Source organism: Tachypleus tridentatus, chromosome 8, assembly GCF_004210375.1.
Source record: "Tachypleus tridentatus isolate NWPU-2018 chromosome 8, ASM421037v1, whole genome shotgun sequence".
Lineage (NCBI taxonomy): Eukaryota > Metazoa > Arthropoda > Merostomata > Xiphosura > Limulidae > Tachypleus > Tachypleus tridentatus.
The window spans coordinates 108233058-108258788 of NC_134832.1; the positions used below are offsets into that span (position 1 = coordinate 108233058).

Sequence of the window (25731 nt, forward strand, 5' to 3'; positions counted from 1 at the left end):
AGTTATGTCATGTTACTTAGAAACAAAAATAAGACCTAATGCTGTTGTTAGTCTATGTATCGAAAGTATAAAATGAAATGCGTAGACAACAAAACCAAGAAAATGTTTGTTATTTCTCAGTTTAGAGACGTCGTTGATTAAAGAGTTATGTTTTTGTTAAAATTGTTGGTAATACCTGAAAATATCGAAATTCAGAAACAACTTGCGTTTAAAATTGGATCAATAAATGACAGGTTTTATACACTTGGTTCTAGGCTAGAAAATCCCACACTTCCTCTTTACATTAGGCTTATTATATCAACGAACTATTTTGGCTTTTATGACTCTATTTCGAGGAACCAAGCGTGACGTGAAACACACGGAATTTTATATAGATTAAATTACTGACTACACACTGAAGTAATGTTAAAGAAATTACTCAAACCTTTTCGCAATGTTTATATAATATTACACCAGGTTTAGGTGGCAACATTTCAAAACGTGGAAAAACTTATGGTAAATAGAATAACACTCTTAAATTTTCTTCAATGTGTGAAAACTTATATTTTTGTTATATACAAATAAACTTCGAAATGTTTTTATCTGTTCATTAAATGATGAAGCTGTAATTTTCTGTGGAATCTTTTATAAGCTCTTTGTTTATAGGTTTCTTGTGTGTATAACTGTGAAATATTTTCTGTGCTGCGAAAAAAAGATGAAACAAAATAGGTGTGTATTTTTTTTATTTCTCACAAAGCTACATGAGGGCTATATGTGCTAGCCGTCCTAATTTAGCAGTATAAGACTAGAGGGAAGGCATCTAGTCATCACCACCCATTGCCAACTTTTGGGTTACACTTTTACCAATGAATAGTGGGATTGACCGTCACATTATAACTCCCCCTCGGCTGAAAAAGCGAGCATGTTTGGTGTAACGACCCTCAGATTACGAGCCGAGCGCCTTAATCATATGGCCATGCCGGGCCGAAAAAAAACAGGTAAACATTATTTAGCAAGGCTCTTTCGAACTTTCACCCACCTTTTGAAATTCTTCTTCTTTAAAAAACTTCAAACCCAGCAAGTTCTGTTTTATAAGCGCTTAAGAGATTAAACAATAAGTAAGTGCAGTGGCTTTTACGTACTATAGACATCTACGTGTAAAATTCTAATCGTAACCGATTTACTATCAGTAGATTGTTGGTCTTTATTTGTCCAGTAGTTCATTCTCTACTGTATTTTGGATAACCTCCTTATCTTTGATATCTCTCAAGTGATCCGTTTGAATTTGTCTTTTTTAAAGTGATTCTTTTTAACTTAATATAAATATGAAAAGCTTATGATTTATACTAAGTAATGGAAATTCCTTTATGAAAATAATTTTTACTTAACAAAAGTGTTCTTATTTTTCATGTGAACGGACTTAACAGATTCCGAGGTATCCTATCGGCGGTTGTAGAGGTTGGTAAACAATAGCATAGATAAAACATCTGTTTAGATAAATCCATGATTTTCTCCTGATTGTTTCTTTCAGACATCAGATAGTAGTGGAAAACGAAGGCTGCAACAACTCTCAACTACTGTAAGATATGGCCGATAGGAAACTGGGACCTTGGCGCCTTAACATTAACAATGAAGGCTCACAGACTAGGCATGATGAAGAGGAAAGAGCAGTTGTTAAGACTGAAGCGGAAAATTTCTCCAATCATCGAGAACTTTCTGCTAGCCCGAAAACAAATAACGCTTTCTCATCCAACTACAAACCCGACAACCATTCGAACTATCCGTCATCAGCCCAACCGGATTCCGATGTGTGCTCAGCACGTAATACAGTGGTGTCAACCCCTCTGGCCACCTTAGGATTCTTTCCTGGATCAAGCATACGAGAAGGTGATCAGAATTCTCAGTATCATTTCAACACATCAAGCCAAGAAACCTCCACCCTAACAGGAGTGTCTTCTACAACCGCTCTATACCTGCCCGCATCTCAACACACCAAGCTATACCCACTTCAGTTCCAAGATTCCACTGGACAAGCCCAAGCAGTTCCTTGTTCTTCAGCCGCTAACCTATGGCCCCAGAATCCAGAAGACTATGCAGCGAAGTTTGGACAAAGATTAGCCGCCTTCTCGTCACAACACGGCCAAGCCACCAGCTTGCCTTGGCCAACGTACTCCCCTTATCTCAGCCCAGAACTTGCTTCAGGGTGGATCAGCTACGACACTGCAACCGGAGCCACCGCTAACAGCGGTTTTCAATACGGAATACAGGGGATTGGATCATTAAACCAACCAATCGGCCGAAGAGCCACCCGTAAGTTTTAATTTTCTCAGTGTAGAAAATGATTTAAAGCTGTATTCAGTATGATAAATCAGTTGTTTCACTGGAAGAAAAGACAAAACAAATATTTTATCTTTTTAGTTTAATGAAAGAACGTTCAGTATATTTTTTATAGTCGTTAAGAAGTCTAAAAACCAAAATTACCTTTTGAAAGTGTACACTTTCTCTCTTAGTTGAGATTATAAATTTATCATCTGAAGTTGCTAATTTTTTCTATAATAAAGCCTAAGGTGAGTGTGACACTCATAAAAAGTCATTATAAATTAACGTTTCAGTATGTTTAAAACTACGGAGGCAGAAAAAATATAAAACATGATACTACCTTAACTGTTTTGTGTTAAAAACGAAGTTACCTTTGTTGTGAACATCAAAATATGTATTTATATTCTAAAATTATAAAATACATTTGTTGGAACACAAAAGGTCTAGTTAAACACTAATGGAGTAGAATGAACTCTTAGAAATATTAATTCTGCTTTGTTGGGGAAATAAAATATATGGTAGAACACAAATAATAACTTCAGGGTAAGAATGAATATTTTAAACTACTAATTTAGCTTTTTACAAAGGCGTTTTATATATGAGTTATATGTTTTTATAAACGGTTGAACTTGCAAAACACCAAGGTCTAGTTAAACACTAATGGAGTAGAATGAACTCTTAGAAATATTAATTCTGCTTTGTTGGGGAAATAAAATATATGGTAGAACACAAATAATAACTTCAGGGTAAGAATGAATATTTTAAACTACTAATTTAGCTTTTTACAAAGGCGTTTTATATATGAGTTATATGTTTTTATAAACGGTTGAACTTGCAAAACACCGAGGAAAATTATTATCTAAGATAAGAGATTATAGAATACTGATCTTAGTTCTGTGAAGAATAACTTGGAATAAAAATAATTTGTATAACACTAACATAATTTTGTAGTGAGAAACTAAGAAGTAAAATATTTTAAGTCATAAATTTAGCTACATATAAGACAGTTGTGCAGTAAAAATGTTTTTCCAGCCATAGAATTAGCTTGTGCACGACAGCCTTGTAACAAGTTGTCCAAGTTTGTTAGAAAATGATGACAAAACAATTGGGAAAATTGAAAACTGTATACGTTTAAATTGGCTGTTTCTAAAATAAATTAATAAAATAATAAGTTTTGTAAACAAATAAGTTAGCTTTGTTGAAAACATTTGTGAAGAAAAAGAAGGAAACATTACGTTGGTTGTTCACGATTTCAGAAATAAAAAGGTAACATTGATATAGATAATAAATAAAATACAAACCAAGACAGATAAAATATTTACAAATTTCAAACATTAATTTATCTCTATTGAAATTAAAGATTGGTTATTTCTATTAGTTATAAAGAACAGTAAAATCATTACTAAACCTGTTAAAAACACTGAAGGAAAAAAACAACTCGAAGAATATTACTTTCATATTTGTGGTAGCATGAAGAGGCTATAAAATAATACAAGCTACCTTTTTTGAACAAAATAAAATAAACATTGAACCTCCTTGTCATATTTAATGCGTAATATTATTCAGCAGATGAAGTTAGTTGGCCATTACATTATATTACCTTTAATACATGAAGATAATTTATGGTATCACGGTATGTGACGAATATTGTAATTTAACTTAGTACGTTGTAGCTTGATAAAGTACAACACTATTAAATAATGAAAATTAGTACGTTACAGATTCTTCGAGTATGACAGTGTTCAGAATGTAGAATAAATAAAGACCCAAAACGCTCCCCCAGTGGCACAGTGAACTTAAAATACCAAAAACCGGATAAACAGAACACAGACAGCCCATGGTTTAGCTTTGTGCTTAGCTTCAAAAAGACAAACCCAGAATACAAAGTTAGACCATGACATCTGATATGATTTCGGTTCAACTTTTGCACTAGAATTTAACCTTAATCATATATAAAGCAGTTATTGCGTATTTTTGAGCTTCGCAAACTGGATAGAAAAACTATGTGTACTTGTCTCTTTTTTTTTCTGACTCAGAGCAATTACGTAAATAATCGCATGGGACAAAAACGAATACTGGTTATCTTGTTTCATGATAAATGATTATGATTGAAAGTTAGGCATGCGTAATTTTGTTTCACGCCCATAATACAAACCACTCCCATTGTCTTTTAAAGTGAAGTAACAGTTGTATACAGCTTGTTCGTCTGATGCTTTTTCAATTAAGTGACTTTAAAACTAGATACTAAAGCATATTTGAAAGAAAAAGAAAATAGAAAACTTTTCATTACCCGCGAGAATATCCTAGTGGTCAAACTAGAGTATTCCCGAGAAAATACACAACACTTCTATCAATTTATGGAAAACACGACAAAAAATTGAAAGATCGCTAATGGACTTACATTATTTTATTTTTTTCTGGAACTGTAACTCACATTCCATCCTAAAAATGGGATTAATCCCAGTCTAAAGTGTGACGTAGAACTTATTCTACGTTTTCTGGAAGTGTGGTTCGTCAGTCATTTCAAAATTTATACTTGGAAAATGGGACTTGGGTTTTGTTATTGTTGTTTTGTTATTCTTGACGTAATTGTCTTTATTGAAGTATAAGTTGGGGCGTAATTAGTTAAAAACGTTAATGAAGGTGTGTCCTGTGAAAGTTTTTTGACTTACCAGTTTTGTAAGTTAGTAAGTTGTGAAAAATAATTTAAAAGTCAATCATTTTAAATTAACTGAGCTAGAAACCTGACAATATGTCTAATTATAGGTGATGACAGAAGCGTGATTTCGCCAAAACCTTATAGAGAAAGAGAGAAAGGCTGACTCTGTGTGGACCACCAGGTCAGTTGGAGGACCATACGCTAAGGCGCAACTAGCTTATAAGTGTTAATCCGACTTAGCTATAAAAATTTTACAGGAGTTGCCATTTGGGGTTCCTTCCAGAGCTTGTCACGAGCGATCACCCCTTTCAGACCCACCCCAAATGATGCCCCTAAGTGATGACAGAGATCAGTCAAAATGCAAACCAAGCATACGTATTTATTCACTTGTTGGTATTGTTGTCCTTCATAAGTATTATAACACATGAGAACCTGATTATATTCTATCGGTTGATATTCAGATATATAAAAATATGATACATGCAAGAATGCAAATAGAAGTGTGATAAAGTGGCTTGGTAAAGATGAAGAATCTATGGTTCAAAGCCATGGTAAAGGTAAATAAAATTGTAGCATGAAATCTGATAGAAAGAAAGATGAAATTTATAACAACAAATTCGTAGTGATACGAAAACTTCCATATTATTAAACTCTAAATTATATGGGAAATTAAAAAGGGAAAATTTTTATATGTGATACAAAGGTCTGGTAAATATAGAAAAATTGTAAAAAGACTAAAACATGATAAAATTGAAGTTGTGTGAAGCACAATAAGACGGAAAACGTGTCGCATAGTAACACAAAAGAAAAAAGGTATGGTGCAGTAAGGAATCTGAGACATAAACATGTGATAAAAATGGAATGTATAAAAATAAAAGTTTCCCAACAGATGAAAAGTTGAGATATTAAGTCAAGGTAAACGCAAAGTATACAAAATAAAAAACGAACTTTAAAGTAGAAAGTGTTATTAAATAACTATAAGTTTGAAATATTGTATTTTATTCTGAATAAGATAACACTCCAATTAAGTTTATTCCGACACAAATGTGGTTTTGATTGTGTATAAGAAAACTGTACTGAACTACTTTTGTATTCGTTCATTCAGTACGTCATTATTATACATTAAAGATAGCGTTGCTTTGTAGATATGACATAATGAAGAATCTTCTGTAAATACATCATTATAGAAAAGCTCGTTAATGGTACATTGATATTCTTATATCTTATTAATTGGTCATGATCATGTATACGGTACCTACATAGCTGTCTTCAACTTTTGGGACTTCATGACATAGGGCTTTCAATGCCTCAAGCAAAGACAGAAACCGTTCTTAAAGAGCTGACGATATTCGACACTTCAGTTTTTCATTCTTCTTTCTTTCTTTTTTTTGTTCTGAAGAGGGATTTGTTAGATGGCGCCTCATTGCCACTTGAGAAGCCAACGCGAGAAATATTTAAACAGAAGGTTTCTGAGAAGAAACAGACAGCCACCAAAGCAGCTTGTGAAACTATGTTTCTCACAGATAGGGAGGTCACTCATATAAATTTGGCGTCCTGGTAAGTCCAGTCTTAGCGGCAGCTCAGGACTCCGTCCTGGACTCTGACGTAAGCATTACTCTGTCCCGTAAAGCTGACGCCATGGACAGAGACTTACGTTCACACTCAAGAGTAAAATAAAAAAGTTGCAGCCATTACCCGACCACGAGCACTTTGATTCCACCATAGAGACGTCATCAGTGTTGAGTGGACAATTTACACACCACAGCAAATACTACACGATGATCAAGTTTTCTGTACTTTTGACAGTCAGCGCTTTGTCCAGTTGAAACTGTGTGATAAATTATACATATCATGTAAACCCGTCGTTGAATGAGAACACAAAAAACGTATGATTTAAACAACTTTGCTTTAACTTCCATTTTTATCCTATCTAGTAATGAGAAGATGACTCTTGACATATACGCATGTTTGTATTTGTAATGAAGATGTTGACCTTTGTTTCACACATCACGCTATTATTTTAAGGATGCAAACAGACTCCGATGTCGCTTTTTCATTTACAAAAGTAAAAAGAAATAGATAATCGATACTTGTGAAAATTCTCTGAACGAAAGTAAGGAATCGTGCAATACCTGCAATACAGGTATGTCTCATATGTATGCATATATGTAAATAGATGTGGTTTACATGTAAGCAGTTTATAACAAATTTTATGGCATACTTATTTTAATATAAAGCATTATCAATGCTCTAATAAAAATACAAAATTAAAGTATGAAATGCTAGTGCTATATATATATAATTAAAGTTTGTAATAAAGTTATTATGAATTATGAGCACAACATAAATAATGATGTTGTAAAACATTGTTAGGATATTTATTAATCATTAGCACTGGTTTCATTAGAATTATTATATACAATATGATACCGGCCATACTATCAATAACATTACGTGCTGTTTCACTATCTCAGCTGATTGAGATAAGGCCTAACTAGATTTATTAACCAGTTCTATTGACCAAAGTGCGAAGATCTGTAAACCGTTAAGTTCTTCAAGAAGCGTAACAATATGTTTTGTTACGCATTAACTCCAAAGTATTGTTCCAAATTCACTAGAATCTATAAATGGACTATTATTATAGCAATACGATGGGTAATTAAATATATAATGTTCTGGTACACACACACACATATAGTAATAAATGAAATATCGATATTTTACAATTGGAGGTTTTTGTTTGAAAATCAAGAGAGAGAAAAAAGTCCTGTTTGATATGTGCGAAATAGAGTTTTAATGCTGGCGTATACCTTTACAGGCGTATAAGTACACCCCTCAGTCAGTCGGAAGAGTCTATTCATACGAAGCTTGCTTGACCTAAATAAGATTCATCTACAGAGTGTTTTATTACACAATAACCCCTTTTCAAAACTAACCTTTCATACTGTGATCCACCGAAACAGACATCTTTATGGTAAACTCAAATACTACCATACTACATCACATCTACATATCAAGATTGTTTGAACTAATTTTTCACACGTAGGCTCAACAAATCATACATTTTAATGCCTATATAATAGTAAGATACTTTAAACTGATTCTTTACAATCCAGATCAACAGAACAGACATCCTAACACCAAACTTAATAGTTTTCCACCATATCAGACTAAGTTTAAAAATTATTATAGTACTTAACATTCCAGACAACGAAAACGCACATCTTATCAGTAAACTAGGAATTTTTTTGTTACCAGACCGAGTGAAATAGTTTCGGTCTTTGAATTAATATTTCAAATCCCAACCCGAGAGAACAAACATTTTAGCGAAAATTCTAATCCCTTTTTTATTCACAAAATTGTATCTGTTATCAAGATTTATTAGCTTTCCATATCACATTTCATCAAAAAGAGACATTTTAGCAATATTGTCTTGGAGTCTTTTTCACCCAATAAGTTCAAATATCAAAATACTTAATATTTAGCTTTCACATCCCAGTTCACCAAAAACTTCTTAGCAAAAAATAAAATACTCTTATATCGAAGCGAAGGATATATTATCAAAATATCTTGAACTACATTTTCGTACCTAGTACATCTTAACCAACAAACTCGGATATTTGTTCACTAATTCCGAATTATCGTCTCATGCATATTATTTGAAATAACCTAATTTTAAAAGCGATGGTTACAATTGTTACTTCATTTTAATGAAGTCTTGAATGAAAGACAAGGATCGGTTCAATACCCAAATCTTCAGGCCGCTTCTGCTTCTTCAGTCTACCATTGCATTGAACTGTCTATTATAAAGATACTTTAAATATAGTTCTCACATCGTAAGTCATCAAAATGGTATGTTATTGAAAAGACAAGTAAAAATATCTTTCAACAAATTGGACATGCGAAAAAATACTTACAATTAAATGTCCATATTCTAGGCCATCGATATAAAATCAGGGTTTTTTTTATGATTCTTCCTTTACACCTGAGCCCCCCGCTAGTACAGTGGTATGTCTTCGGATTTACAACGCTAAAATTAGGGGTTCGATTACCCTCGGTGGGCTGAGCAGATGCTGAGCAGATAGTCCTTTGTGGCTTTGCTATACGAAAAACACACACCTTTACACCTGAAGAAGACGATGGCTTTTTAAACGTGATTTTACAAACCTTTTTTATCCTATATACGTTTTATCATCCTGCACCTATTTTCCTGATATTTGAAAGTAATTTTTCAAAACGTAAAACCAATAAGACCAAACTTATAGCACTCAAATTATTATTAGAAACGCGTGCATAACTTCACCAAAATTGCATCTTTTGATTCCAGATATTGATTGACCCGGCAGGGCCAGGTGTTTAGGGCGCTTGATTCATAATATGAAGGTCGCTGGTTTGAATCCCCTCACACCAAACATGCTTGCCTTTCAGCCGTTATAATGTTATATTCAATCCTATTTTTCGTGAGTAAAAGAATAGCCCAAAAATTGGCAATGGCTCGTCGTGACAATCTGCCTTCCTTCTAATCTTTCACTGCTAAATTAGGGACAACTATCGCAAATGTCCCTCATGTAGCTTTGTACAAAATTCACAACAAAACAAACTAATTGCTAATTAAATATCAAATAGAGGGCTGAAGAGTTAAAACTGCTTGACTATTTGTTTCAGAGCAAAGCCACATTGATGTATCTGCTGTGTTCACCGCAAGAAATTGGATCACGGGTACTAGCGTTGTAAGTATGTAAACCTACCACTGACCCACTATAACAGTAAAGAATGGAAGAGTAAAGACGACTGAAAATTAATTAATTTAGATCTAATTAATATTCTTTTCAATTTTTCTACAAATATTATAATGAATATCGAATTTGTTTTAGAATGTGATAGTCAACTCGAATCAGGTTATATATATTGTATAGTTTTATATAGTTTGCAAGCATGGAACATATAGTGTATTATAAAGCTATTTTACAGAGATTGAGAAATTATATGGAAACAATCTTGGAGCCTCACTACGTCATTACAGTCCATGTCTCAATGTTCGATCTTGTATGTTCTATCTAACGATTATTCGTTTTGACAATATCCTTGAAGCGTAGCTTTCATTGCATAAGGTTCCGTCGTAAGGCCATAATGTCCAAACCACACAACTTCTTCTTGCTTGCTTTCCAAAATTCTAGTATCCGTTCAATAGTTTGTTTCACGGAAATCCATATGCGCTACATGTTGCAAGTTGACCTGTATGCCTTCACATGTAATCGCATGAATACTTGTTTCATTTTCCAGCTGCGTGAGGAATGTGGTGGTTTTACTGATAGCTCATGGAAGCAGTTATTATATACGTGATTTGTGTCACTTTTTATTTAAAAAATATTTCCTCATTATGTTGCCTTAGATAAGCGGACGTCTTTTTCCCACTAATTTTTATGTTTGTGAATTGTCACCTATTACAAGATTTTGCTTACCAAGGCTGAAGTACAACTGGTTTTACGCCTCTTTCTGGATGGTCCTTTTGGCTTAAGTTGATCCACATTTATTTGTTTTCCAATGCCATTAAGTAAAAAAATAAAAATATTCCCGTATCATAAATTGTAAATCTCCGGTTTGAAAATGTGTTTGTAATTTTAGTATACGAATATTTTGTGTCTAAAAGTACTCTTAGAAACCTTTCTAAAACGTGATCAATTTTAGTTGCAGCACACTACCTACGAAACGACGAACAATGTCAAGACCAAATTTTGATGCATGCTATAATATACCACGACTTTATACCGGTTGTGTTTGTCATGTGATTTGCTGACTTGTGTATGTAAATATATCTATATGTGTGTGTGTGTGTGTGTGTGTGTGTGTGTGTGTTCAAAATTTACATTGAATATCTAAAGAAAATCGATGAGGAAATTAGTCTTTAAAACTATTTCAAAATACTCATTTGAAAACCATATTTGTAGAAATTATCTAGAAGAAATTCTAAGTGAAATGCTTCTTGAAATTTGAAACTTCTTTGCTCTTAACAAATGTCAACCCAAAATTAGTTCCGTAATGTATCAGCTTTCACCAGCTCAGGTATATCAGTGATAGAAAGTGTTATCCAAAGAATTGTTTATGTCTTCAGTTATGGATAACAGCCTGGTGGGGATGTTTTATAAATCTCTGCAGTCTTTCGTAAAAAATGAGGTTTGAAGTTGAACTTTACAGACTATTGCTAAACCTACTACCAAGCTGAAGAGCCTCACTCTCGTTGGTTATGAAATAGTACAAAGGTGTTTGTATGTGTAAACTACATGTGGATTTAAGTAAAGTCCAAGCACAAACGTTACTAGAAAAAATAAATTACGCAATGGTCTATGTGTGCTCTGCCCATCATGGGTATAGTAACCCGGTTTCTGGGAGTGTAAGCCCGCAGACATATTGCTGTACCACAGGGAAACAGAAAAGGATAGGAAAATCAATTTTCTAAATTATGCATGCGTGCTTTTTTTCAGACACGTTAAATATTTAAAAAGGTATTATAAAACTACAACATTAAGTATTCATATCAGACACGTTTCCTTGCACTATTTTTTATATTCTATGCAGCTAAAGGAAACGTGAAATTATTAGCATATTTGATGCACTAACGTCAATTAAAGGCTATTCAAACAAAGATTCGTACAAAAAGTGTAACTTATCCAGGTACTTAGAAGAATTTGTGTAGAACTTCTCTCTAGACAATTTTAAATACATCTCTGTAGAACATATACAATTTTTGTTGAGACGTTCTAAAGACCTATACAAAGAGTATGAGACTATAACGGCTTCTATATAATTCAATGGATTTTAAAGGATATTTTTGTAGGGTATTGTGTTCATAAACCAATTTCTATCATCTTAAATGACCGTTTTTAATCCGTTTTGAGAATAGTTTTGAACGATATACTAATAAATCTGTTCATGTGAATTTTAGTTTGTTTATCTTATTTTATATATTAAGTAATTATTCTACCAACAAAACTGATATATGTTCTTAAATACTCATATAAGCACACAGTCTACTTCATTAGCAACACAGTTATGAAGAAACTTTATCACATTTTAAGCATATTTAAAATGTGCATGTTATATAGTTGTGTTAAGCCTTTGATAAAGGAAATATCTTAACGGCTCTAGCTAGATAGGAAGGACAAGATAAAACTTATATTCTCACGTTTCTGTCATTGTGCACCGATCACTTACTTCAGATAAAATTACGCCATTCACATGAACATTCATAGCAATGTCGTAAAGAACGTTGTATATATATATATGTTATGATTAACTAATAATCAGTAATGGATACAAAATATTCTATTACTAAAGCACGAACCGCGCAGGTAACTTTTTATTTGTCAATTAACAATCACGTAGTGTTGGTAAAAAAAAAAAAATCACCTATATGATCAGTGTCAGTACGAATAATTACGATAGACTTTGCAATACTTAAAATTAATAATTACAACTCGCCAAATAATTTTGAAATAAATAACAATACTTTCAGTAATATTGTGCAATCCTTTAGAATTTCAAGCTGTGGTAACGTAAACAAAATGTTCAGCTTATGGTAACACTTACATTACGAGTATTAATATACATCTGATAGTGTGTGAGTAGATTGTATAATAAAACTACATTAGGTTATCTTACTGTGTTTACCAAGGGGTCTCGAACCCTCACTTTTAGCGCTGTAAATATGTAGACTTACCGCCGTCCCACCATGGGGGACAAGAACTGGCTCTCATGTAACAATATGTAACAGAACGATATTTGTGTTTCAAAGCAAGTTCAAGTACATGTTTTGTGTCACATTCCAATAGCCTTTAAATAGCAGTGTATATGAGTATTATTCAATCACTTATCCGATTTTAAAGTAATTGTTTGTTTGTTTTTCATTGTACTTTTCTATTGTTAGAGATATCAAGAACGTACTCGTCAGTTGAAAAACTACGCAATCTCTTGATTTTACTAAACAAATAGTAAAAGAGAGTAAAACAACTAATTGAGAAAAATTTTCATAATATTTAAAACTCTATTGCTTCTCCTATGTCTTTATTAAAACTTATATATTTCTACATTTTCCTTACAAAAGCTGAGAGCGAATTTATGGGAGAAGGTCGAGAGTGTGTGAATTGTGGCGCTATCTCTACGCCATTATGGCGAAGGGATGGAACAGGTCATTATTTGTGTAACGCATGTGGACTTTATCACAAAATGAACGGCATCAACAGGCCATTGATCAAGAACCAGAGACGTCTAGTGAGTACTGAAATATTTAATAACTTTTTACACGTGTAACTGAAATTACTGAATAATAATAAGAATTTATTAATTATTTTTAAAGTGAAGGTTCCTGCAGAGTAAAATAAAAATTCAGTATGTTGTGAAAAGTTTGATTTGGTTCGAATATAAATTACGCAACAAACATGTTAAAAATATAATTACAATGCGTAGATTAATCTAACTGACAAAACAAATGAGTGGTTCACATGTTCGGTGTAAAAGAATATTAATCTTTCATTATATTGAGATTTGGACTTGCGTATAAGTTTGAAATGGAAAATAATTGATTGGTGTGGTGAACAACGCTCTAATATAAATATATATTTAGTGCACTTAGTTTATTAGTATAATGAACAAGACACTAGTGTTTATATATAAATAAATACTTAGTTTATTAGCATAGTGAACAAGGCACTAGTGTTTATATATAAATAAATACTTAGTTTATCAGAACGGTGAACAACAGACTAGGTACATATGTGTATATAAACGTGCACTTAGTTAATTAGTACATTGAATTATATACAAGTGTATCCGTGTAAATATGTCCTAGTCTATTGATACAGTGAACTATGCATTATTGTATATATTTCAGATGTTTCTATTCGTTTAAGATTACACTAATCACTCTACAGTTACATTGTGAAATCTAAGCTGTTCTATTTTTCAGTCAGCTTCCCGCCGAGTTGGGCTGGCCTGTTCTAACTGTCGTACAAACACTACCTCCCTCTGGCGACGGAACAGTTTAGGAGAACCTGTATGTAATGCATGTGGACTCTACTACAAACTTCACGGGGTAAGCAGCCATAACTATTTTATTGTATTTATTTTACACATTCACACACAAATGTATATTTTATTAACAATAAAATAGTTTCTGTGAGAAAAAATATAAAAGCTAATAATCTATTCATAAATTGTCTTCAAAATAAAAAAAAACATTATTATTTTATATTCTTCATTTGAAGCGCTATATATCTATATATAAATTACAAAAGGATAACCTAAACTTCAGTCAGTACCATTGAGTCTTTATTCTGTGCTTAAAGATAACATTGTTTGCACAACATGTTGTAGATATACCCATTTTATTTCAGCCAAAAGATGTTTTGTTTGTTTAGAATTAAGCACAAAGCTACACAATGGGCAATTTGTGCTATACCCATCACAGGTATCGAAACCCGGTTTTTAGCTCTGGCCAAAGAATGTTCGAAAGTACTTCATGTAAAATTTGTTCTATCTAAAATTGTACAAAGGTTATACATGGGTTAAATATTTTAGATACAACAGTACAGCTGTATGCGAATCTTTAAAGGTTTATTCGTATATCATTACTGCTGCGGATTCATATGTAAAAGACCAGTATAAATATGGTATTAATTAACACATTTGAGCTGGGCGTAATTTAAAAGTTAGTGTGCACTGCTGTGGATCGTAAGGTCCAAGGCTCTCGCCTTTATGCCCCTGAACAAACTTAGCACATTAGGCTGTTCTGTACAAAGCTAGACAGAGCCCTTGTGGCGGTGAGTGTTTCTAACTGGTTGTCTTTCTCCCGTGATTCAAAGATAAAGACAGATATGTCTGAAACCAAACCGTTCACTCCACATGCGCGTCAGATGTCGTTCAGGCAGAAAGTATCGATACCAAAAGAAATGTCATTTTCACTTATGAATGTGTGAAACTAGCTTAATAGTTGTTATTGGATATTGTTAAAGATTACATTTAAGATAGTATCTCTGCAAATGGGAGTACAAAATATAGCAATGCAATGGCAAACGCTTCTGTTTTATACCTTATTTTTTCTTGTCGGTACGATATTTATTTCCGGAAATGTTATACTTGTTACAGATTTTAGTCACCCAGTGGCACAGCGTTATGTCTGTGAACTTACAGCACTAAAAACCGGGTTTCGATACCTGCGGTGGTCAGAGCACAGGTAGTCCTTTGTGTAGCTTTGTGCTTAATTACAAACAACAACCAAAGATATTCCATATTATTTTGTTTTCCTCTGGGACTGAGGTAAGTCTACGGATTTACAACGTTAAAATCAGGGGTTCGATTACCCTCGATGGAAATACGACGTAGCTTTGCTATAAGAAAACACACGTTACAAATTTTAATTAAAGTATTGGTGCTATTTAACAATCTGTTAGAAACCGTGAAAAACAACTGTTCAACACAAACATTAATTAGATAGCCACTTTATGTACACATATATAATAAAAAATTACATATACATGTAGTAAGGCATCTTATTACACATATAGGTGAAAAACTGCTTATTCAAAGCAAGGTAGTTCGTGTAAAGATTTGCGTATAAGTCAAGGTAGAATAATTTGTATACACGTATACGTGGAGAATATTGCATGTACACACAATGATACTTAATAAATATTCGTGTGGTGTAATTTATACACTGAGGTACTTTTGTTTACACATGTGAATGAAATATACATAACAATATACTTCGTGTATATTATAAGTGGAAGATTCGTACTTATAACATGATACTTTTGAAGGCGAGCAATGAAAGATGGCGCTGTTTGTTTTTGTTGGTTTTTCTTTTGCAACACTAGTTTATAAACGTTTGAAAAATGTCACAATACAGTATATTTTATGCGTCTATGTATTTGAGAATTAGCGTACTTATAAGAGGGTATTTCATGTATTGTGTTAACAGTCATATTCACAATACGGTATCTTATCTATGTAAAAAGTGGTAAGTTAACAGCTAGATTATCAACTACGTACGTGCATATGTTGATATTTTTATGTGAAGATACTATACGGGATGTTATATACTTACAGTAAAAGACCTTATTTTATGTAAGTATAAAATTGTATTGATATTTCTGTAGAATATATGAAATATTACATACTTGCATTATATTTCATGGAGTATTACACACTAAAAGTAAAGTGCTTTGTATTCTTGTATATATAGAAGTATATGCTGATTTATTTTCGTGGTTAGTTGCTATATTGGATATTACAAAGTTACAGCACAGTACCTTGTGTTTATCTATGTATAACTTTACGTTTGTTTGTAATTAAGCACAAAGCTACGTAATTGGTATCGAAACTTGGATTCTAGCGTTGTAAGTCCGCAGGTATAACGCTGTACCACAGGGGTTATGTATAGAAGTCGAGAAAGGAATGGTTAAGTACTTCAACGTATTGCAGATGGTATACTTATGTGGTATACTTGATACCATGTATGCACAAGTAGAATGTGAGAAATACTCGCGAAAGTAACTCTGTACACGTATCTGCAATAGACACTACATTCACAACAAAGTGGTTTGTACATGAGTAGATTGTACACATATCTGTGACAGACAGTACATTTACAACAAAGTGGTTTGTACGTGAGCAGATTGTACAGATATCTGTGATAGACAATACATTTATAACAAAATGGTTTTACATGAGTAGATTGTCACATGTTTACAACTTAAACGAGAATATTCTTCATATGTTACCATCGTCTGTCCCAAATCAGTCATTTTATTGAGAAAAGCTTCTGCAGAGTAAATATCTGTATAGTTTTATTATATGTTAACTCCTATATTATGCGTTATCTAATGTGGATTCTTAAATGTTTTATGTTATGCGAACTATAATGTTGTGCTTATTTTATCAAAATTCTAACACAATTTTGTATCCTATGTGAATTATAAAAAATTTGTTTCTAGTGTGAATTCTAACTTTATGTATTCACTCTATGTGAATTCTAATATTATATTTTTATCTTATAAACATTCTAATATTATGTTTATCGTACAAAAATTCTCAAATTTTGTATCCCAAGTGGATTCTAACAGTATGTTTGAATCCTGTGCGAATTCTAACATTACGTATTTATCCCATGCGAATTTATAGTTGCTTTATTCATAGCTACAACAAAAGTTGTCGTAACCTTGCACTCAAAAGAAATTAACGTTTCACCACCTGCACTGGACATAGGATTCTATTTATACGTTTCAGGTGAATCGACCACTGGCTATGAAAAAAGACAGCATCCAAACAAGAAAACGAAAACCAAAAACCAGTGTCAGTAAACCTGGAGAAGTATCCTGTATCCCTGCTACCTCTGGTAATACTATATCCTTCAAGCAAAACGAAACTTTGGGTAAGTATTCCCCTCAATTCCATCAACATATCTTGTTAACGCTAAAAATAACCAACCTTATAACATCAAAATGTTGTTTTTATTTAGTTAGGCACTCAATGTTTCGCTTTACAGCTTCTTCAAAAGCATTCACTAAAACACAAACCGAAAGTGACTGCACAAAGCTTCGTATGTTTTATTATTTCTAGAGTCAATGTGTTTTCTACACAACAATATGCACTAGAAAAATTTAATAATATACCTAATTAGTTCATTGTTCAATTGTTTTTCGAATGAAATTTTTAAGTGAAACGATCCTTTAACGAAGTTCTCTTTTTTAATAGATTCTTGATATATAACTATATTTCAAGCAGATATTCTCAGCCTTAAAAAATGTTACTTTAAACAAAAGTGTCTCTTAAATAGGTGTATTCAAATGTCTTAAGGATTTTTTTAAAGTTAAGATAACATCCGAGTATGGTCTTTCCTTAAATAGATTCTTTATGTAAAACGACTATCTTCGTAAATTCACTTCTTTGATGAATTATTCCAACAAAACAACTTTTTCGCTAACTACAATTTTTTAAACTAATCTCGAACCCATCGCCCTCAAATGACGAGTCGAACGCCCTAACCACATGGCCATGCCGGGCTTGTTTTAAAAGGATGGCACCATAAAAGTTTTGCTTATCCCTGACCTACAATAATACGTCTGCTAATGAATCTTTCATAAAATATAACGATGCTTGATGATCAAGATCTTTAGTTTTTGTTCAAATATCTCTTGAATTATAGTTAGTTTCATGCAAATAACATTTTAAACAGAAATAATAAACTAAAAGCTAAATTTTATGAGTTGTAGAAACTATTATATAAGTATCAAAAAACACCATATTTAACCTTATTTTATAATAAAAACACTCCTACAATACATCTTCTGCTAGTGATCCTCTCTGCTTTATTTTTAACAGGTCCCTCACGAGCTAGTGGGGGGACATTTTTGTTTATAAAAACTACCCAGTTCAATTTTTCTTAATTTTAACTGAAATTATTCTTGGCTAAAAAGAAGGTATTCCACACACTATTTTAGCACTGTGTTGCGAAAAGAGATTTGAAATGGGAAGGTTACTGAAATCCGTCAGTGCATCACGAGCTTAAAGACTCAGTACAAGCAGCATATAAGTCTCCAAATAACATGTAGAAATCCTCAGAAACTGTTTAACATCGCCTTAGTAGATATTTCGCAACAAGTTGTGTACATATTTTATGCCTATAGTTGCTTTGAAATTGTTCCTGTCTGTTCATCCTACTGCTGACTCTAGTGATGCTTCAATCTTCCCTACCGAATTTCTTGTGAAATATTTCGTATCTTATTTAAAGGTTAAGCATAAAAAATGATAACAAAAGCATAAAAGGTTGGTAATTACTTAAATAATGATGCTGATAATATGACTTTATTGATATATACTATATTTTGTTCCAGTGGGTAGAGCTTAGTACTGGCTAGTTTGGAAGCTTGAGGATGCTGTATTTTACTTAAAAATTATCAATTAACAAACGAAAACTAGTGGCGAAAAGATACATTCAAAACCCACTCTCTTTCAATATTCAACAAATTGTAGTGTGAAGTCACCCATTGACTCCTGAGGGACATGTTAAGTAATGTCATTTAAGTATCCAATTAAGTCTTTTGATGGTTTGAAATAAAGAATGTCTGAGTAAATTAACTAGTTTTCTCTGTAAATGGATCGTTCAGAAAGCATGACATTTAAATTTAAATAAGCAATTAATATCGGTATCTGATCAGAGCAATCTACCTATTTAAAAACGAACATTCAACCAGGTAATGAGCATTGTTAATTTACTATACTTTCTTCACATTCCTATTTATAAAGAATATAATGCAGTGTTTCGATAGTTGCGTATCCTTGTTAGTAACGAAAGTTTCAGCCATCTTTTGGAAACAAAAGGTAGTTATCTAATAGACCATTAAAACAAAACACATTTCAGTAAATACCATAGGTCTTCTAGTTGTGGATGCTTTAAAAATAAAAACATTTAGGAAAATCTTTTTTTTTTTTTGCTTATCATATGACCTCAGCTTGTGTCTCTTATGTTATTCATAATCTGTGTTGGTTTGTACCAATACTTGTTCATCACTTTTCTTTCAGTGTTTGCTATTCACAAAATCCTCCTTAAGAATTGCATTTCGACTGCTTCAAGTTTTCTGTCAATTTCCTTTGTTATTGTCTACGCCTTTCATTCTTGCATAAGTATAGGTTCGATGTAACTTTGTAAGACGTTTTTTGTTTTACTTCTATTGATATATTTTTATTTGGCAGTATAGCTTTCATAGTTTGAGAAGCTTTCTTAGTAAAGATTATTCTTATTTCACTCTCTTCTATGCGTTTACTGTCTGGCGTTACTAATAAGCTCTAATAGTTGACACTGTGTACTTGTTTGATTTTTATACCACCAGGTGAAATGCTGTATTTTGGGATATTAATATTCTTGGGGGCTACCATACGTTATTTTCTTACTATTGGGAGTAAATCGTCTTCCTTACATTCTCAATTTAGACAACTTATCATAACACAACAACTATTATTGTTCTGTTGTGATCTTTCTTGCCTTCAACAATTAGTACCGTGTCATCTGAATATCCTTCGATGTTGATGTTATGTTCTTTCTCCAACTTTAATTCTTGGCAATATTTTCTATATTTCTGAAAATCCTTTCGCAATATTGAGAAAATGTCTGTGGAAAGAACACATTATCGTCTGACACTTTGTTTTATTTCTTGATAAAGGCTAAACATCATTTCCTATTTTTACGGTTACTCTTTTCTCAGTTATTGATAAGTCATTAACGTTTGGTTTGGTTTTTGGAATTTCGCACAAAGCTACTCGAGGGCTATCTGTGCTAGCCGTCCCTAATTTAGCAGTATAAGACTAGAGGGAAGGCAGCTAGTCATCACCACCCACCGCCAACTCTTGGGCTACTCTTTTACCAACGAAAAGTGGGATTGACCGTTACATTATAGCGCCCCCACGGCTGGGAGGGCGAGCATGTTTGGCGCGACTCGGGCGCGAACCCGCGACCCTCAGATTACGAAGCGCACGCCTTAACGCGCTAGGCCATGCCAGGCCCAAACTCAATAACTTTCTTGAGTGTCTGTTAAATATCCAATATCTCAAACTTGTATTGTCAAACTTTAAGCCTTTTTTTAATATAAACAAACATTTTTGTTTGTGCCATTTCTAGTTATCTTTAAGTAAATGTGAAAATTTGCAACAAAATATTTATTTTGTGTCGTCTCTCTTTTTCTCCAAGTGCGAATGGAAATCAACAAAAATTATGTGGAAATGAGTTATTTATTCATACTTCTTAAATTGAAAGTGTACTAATATAAAGCTAAATTTTTTATTCATTAGCAAATAGTATATATATATGTATACGTATAGAGGTGTATCTACATAAAAGCGTGATATTATATTAATATAATTTTTAATGTAATTCTTTTTTCTTTTGACAGGTGACGCAACCACTCTTTCTCGACAAAGCACGGGTCTCTCTCAGGCTCCCTTAGGTCTAAGTTCTTTACCTTATGCTTTCTACCCGTCTTCTAGCGTCATCTCGTCTAATCAAGCAGTAGTTGCACAGCGATCATCTCCTGCATTAGCCTTACCGACGTCAATCCAGCTCGCCACTTCTGCTTCTGCTCTTGGCTGCAACCAGAATAGCCTTCGCAGTCAGGCAGTAGCCTACCAGCAGCTGCTCCAAGGACTGCCATCCATACAGAATCCCACGTCATTTCCAGGCTTAGAAACCACTGGTGGTGGCCAAACGCTCAGTCGGCCTACTGCAATAATGCCGCTCAATTCTTGAATGCCACATCACAAACCACTGGCTTCTAAATTCTAGCAAAATACTCAAAGTTCCAATGAATGAATACGTCTTTTTGGTGTAAAGACTCAAAGATTTTCCCTTCATTTTAGTTAATGCTAATTTTGTCTGTTTGAATGAACGCGTGATTTATTTGTGGTGCAAACTAAAATGGCCCCAACTGAAAATAAACTAATTTACCGTTACCATATGGATTAAAATTTAGAAGGGTGGCAAGAAGTATTAAAAGTTACCACATTAAAAGATAGAACTTTTAACTTAAACTTGTACAAAACGTCATTGACCTTAGTAGCGAACCCTGGAGTGCATATTTGGGGAAGGAGATTACAGTCATACTTATGTTCAGTATGTTTCAATTTTACTTGTTGTGAATACTGACTAAAATGAAAAACCTATAGTATCTTCTTTTCTTTTTTTTTTTAAACAAAACAGTGCCAAAAGAAGGATTACGCAGATTTCATTCTTATAATCACTTTATTTCTAATAGAAATTAATTTAATATTCAACTGCTTGTTAATTTCATTTTCATGTTGCCAAGTGGTTATGATTATATCCTGAAAATCCAGCAGCTTCCTGCAAAAGTACGTTAAGGAAGCATTGTTGCATTATATTAACTAGCTATGATAGTGATAAATATCATAGGATAAAAAATAGGTAAATTGTAAAGTCCTCCACTAATACAGCGATAAATCTACGGATTTGCAACGCTAAAATTAGGGGTTCAATCCCCCTTGGGTGGACGTGGCAGATATCCCCATGTGACTTTGCTATAAGAAAACACATACATAATAATCATAAAACGAGAAATCCGATCCAACAGAAGGCAGTATTATTCAGGTTACCTGTTTAGTTATTCTACTGATTGCTGCCAGGAGCCTTAATTAAATTTTTTAAGTGCAATTCACAAAATAATAATTACTACAATTTTACTTTTATTATATTTTGGTCATTATATAAATATATCTAAGTAAAGAACATTCTTGCACAACTTACACGTGAGTTAATCCTTCTCCCCTATTCTCGAATGATCATAGAGTACGTAGTCTGGCTTGGAGAAACAATAAAGATCATATCCACAATAACAATTTGTGAGAATAGTGGGAAAAAATGGGTTTTAAACTTCATTTTATAGACACAAAATCAGTTTGAAAGTGTAAGTAAAGACAACAATAACAGTATTTTATTTCCAAAGGAACCCCCTTGAAATAAGTTGTGGAAATGGTTTATATTGTAGTATACAACCTTTCGTTAAAGAATTCAATTACAAATATAATGACATTTCGCCGTGTTCACCATTATTCATTATTCATTTAAGTCATTACGCATCATTTAGTAGACTGATCCTTTGAATTAACATAAAACTACTATACAGCAGTTTAGCAGCAGACCTACACATTTATTACAAGACTCCACGTTGTCCTATGGCAATCTTGTACCTGAGCAGAAGGCCTTGCATTGTTTTATGGTGACTCAGTGTTTGACCTCAATCTCGCTAGTTTCAATGCGAAATGATGTGAAGCCGATGAATAAGAAAGTTTGTTGTTGTTTTTTTTACATGAAGGTTCAACAAAATATGATATTGTTTCAAAACGTTTGTCTCAATGTAAAACTAAACTGTAATAATTTACTACGCATCATTTAATGTGTTTTACAATCTCTGTCGTGAAGTGATGGTATTGCACACTTGCTAAAAACATACCTACTGTATTTTTAAAACCTAGTTTACTAATTTTTGTTTCTAATCTTTCGAACCAAACATTTGTTATATTTCAAAAGGTTCTACGCTGTATAAACTTTTATAAATTACTTTTATAATAACTAGAAAACGGTTATAGCCCGTAGTATTACCATAATACCTTTTCACAAAACCTTTGAGTTAAATACTGGATATAAAACAACAAAACATTAGATACTAATATAATCGATAAACTGTTCACTTGATCAGTATATCGTGCTAGGAACAATGGATCTCCAAGTAGATCTTTAGTAGGTGTGTATTTGTCTAGTGTGCAACTGATCAGTATATCGTGTAAGGAACATTGTCTTTCCAAATAGAACTAGTAGGCCCATGTCTGATTGATTAGTACGCAATTGTTGTTTAAAGAAAAATGCATTTCCAAGTCGAACTATAATATGTAGGCTAGTGTGCAATTGATCAGTGTATTGTGTAGGGTACAACATATCTTAAAGTACATCTTTAGTTGGTGTGTGTTTTATAATATGCGAAAAGAGGCAAATTTTGAATACGTGCTGTGCTGTCCTTTTAATGCTTTCGATATATAGGAATTATTTTATGATACACAACATTTAATAACGACCTTGCATAGCCAAAAAAGTAGTTTACTTAGGTAATGTTCAGAAAAGAATGCCTGTCGTGCTTTATTCTCCTGGTATGTAAAATTGTGATGAAGTAAAGCAAAAGCCCTTCTCTTTGACGTTTTTTGCTTTTTGTGAAAAGGTACCCAAAAGTCGTTTCCTATTTTCATGCATTTTAATATTGTATATAGATATATATATAATACATCACGAGAGAAAGAAAGTTTATAAACATTGAAAGCAACAATGTCAAAGAAGAGAGCCTTTCACTTGTGCGCTACCAATTTCGTAGGCTAATAGTAAAGATTTATTGAGTAAAATCGTTTGTATTATAATAGTTATCGTTTATATAGTTTTAACATTGTGTTTATAAGAAAACAGACATATATATAGTTAAATCTCATTCTATGGAAACTTGTTATTTCAGCACAGGAGGTGTGAGACTCCTCTAGTGGTTTGTTGGACGTTTTTGTGTTATGTTCTCTATGTAAGTAAGCGGCTGTTCAAGAAAAACCGAAAATGTTCTACACTAGTAACAATTTTAGTAAAGGAGAGAGCTACATTTATATAAAATTACAATCAATCTTGTTAACGGTATTATTAATTGCAAAAAAAGCAAATAGTTTAAAATCCGCAAGAGAAAAAAGGTTTTTACGAATTATAAAGAGAAATAAATGTCTAGGAACGTGAAAAGAAACAATATGTTCGTAACATGCAGAAATTTTTCAGGAACATTATTAACAAAAGGGTTATCAGTGTAAGAGTCAAAAGAGAAAATTGTTCAGAAATGTGAACAGGAAAGAAATGGCGTTCGTGACTCCTCGAAATATTTTAAAACTTGAATAAAAATAGTTTATTCGAAAGGATACACTGGTGTAGCAAGGGAAATGTGCAACAAAAGCATTCATGTAACAAGATGCTTAGTAACGTTAATATAATACTTTTCGGGTACTGGATTAATCAAAGTATTTATTGGAATAATTGGGAATTAGAATATTAGAAATGGGTAACAGAAAGTATGTTTTCTTTTGGCGCAAAGCTACACGATGGAATATTTGCGTTCTGCCTAGCGTGAGGAATCGACTGGGTATGGGAAGTAGCAGGTTATCAAAAGGTTGTATCGGAAGTAGTTAATTATTGTTAGACTGCATCAAAAGTATTGTTGGCATTAGAAGGCTGTACATACAGAAAATATTGAAGTATTATTTGCATTCAAATTAGGCGTTACTAAAATACAAAATGGTGAATCATCATATTAATTCGGTGTGTCATACCATAATCGATTCACTTCCAGAGATGTGATCTAATTTTGTATTCCATTTCCTAATAACATTCCAATTGCAAAGGCGCTATATCACAACGTAACATGACTTAACTTGGTTATTATTAAGCACAAAGTTACACAATGAACTATTTATGCTCTGCCTATCACTGGCATCGAAACCCTATTTTTAGCGCTTAGTCAAGGGAGTGGTCGTAGAGTAAACGGTGTTATAATGTGGTGATAACTTAATATGTTATATCTTCAAGTGATGATATAACTAACGTGTATTAACTGCTAAATTGAAGAAACTTACACTCTATACTCTATAGTAACGTCCAAATTGGTCACTTTTTTCGTTTGTTTTCTTTAATAGTGATATGAACAAGTGTTAACAGGCCAAATTAAGTTTTCTGAGGTCTCTAATTTTTGTATGGATTGAACAATGATTCTATATTAATCAAACATTTTTTGTGTAAATACGAAAAACACGAGGGTAAAATTTGTTTAATTTGTTTGTTTGTGTTTGGTTACGTAAGATATTGGTTTTGAAAAAGGACCTAGTCACTTTGCTCAATATATACGTTCAAGAGATTACTATGTACGAATAATTAATTGTGCTATTGATTATAATAAAATAAACTATTAAGAATTGAGTTTAATTTTTAACTTTTTTATGTCGGTTTTTATTTCCTGTATGCAATTAAAACAGACCGAACAGAAAAAATCGTTAAACATATTTTAGTTTCACATAGTAACCACATTTGCAGAAACTGCACTATTTTGATTCATATTAACTGATAAACTAAAATATGATGATCGTAATACGAGTATTCTACTATAAATACGTATTATACTAAAATGCATTTTGAATCTCGCTACGTAGTT

General features: G+C 32.8%; 1 protein-coding gene and 1 long non-coding RNA gene across 9 annotated transcripts in view; one reads left to right on the top strand and one right to left on the bottom strand.

Moving 5' to 3' along the window:
- LOC143223164 (uncharacterized) overlaps nucleotides 1-25499 on the top strand; it is a 49800-nt gene extending 24301 nt beyond the window's left edge. For 4 of the 7 annotated variants that reach the window (XM_076450733.1, XM_076450731.1, XM_076450730.1 and 1 more), the window contains exons 2-6: nucleotides 1511-2289; nucleotides 13059-13225; nucleotides 13920-14045; nucleotides 17237-17381; nucleotides 20896-25499. In XM_076450733.1, the coding sequence (XP_076306848.1) occupies nucleotides 1566-2289; nucleotides 13059-13225; nucleotides 13920-14045; nucleotides 17237-17381; nucleotides 20896-21248 (1515 nt within the window). In that variant the 5' untranslated portion in view covers nucleotides 1511-1565 and the 3' untranslated portion in view covers nucleotides 21249-25499. Of the gene's footprint in view, nucleotides 1-476; nucleotides 496-645; nucleotides 709-958; nucleotides 978-1510; nucleotides 2290-13058; nucleotides 13226-13919; nucleotides 14046-17236; nucleotides 17382-20895 lie in introns of those variants that run through there. The other 3 variants (XM_076450735.1, XM_076450737.1, XM_076450736.1) reach the window with 3 other exon arrangements.
- Nucleotides 706-6464, bottom strand: LOC143223170 (uncharacterized). 2 transcript variants are annotated; one of them, XR_013012716.1, is made up of 2 exons: nucleotides 6217-6464; nucleotides 706-2359 (listed from the first exon to the last, which is right to left on the bottom strand). It is a non-coding gene; the product is annotated as an uncharacterized LOC143223170 (long non-coding RNA). The 2 variants fall into 2 exon arrangements; XR_013012715.1 differs by having other exon boundaries at nucleotides 6213-6464.
- Nucleotides 25500-25731: the final 232 nt, after the last annotated feature.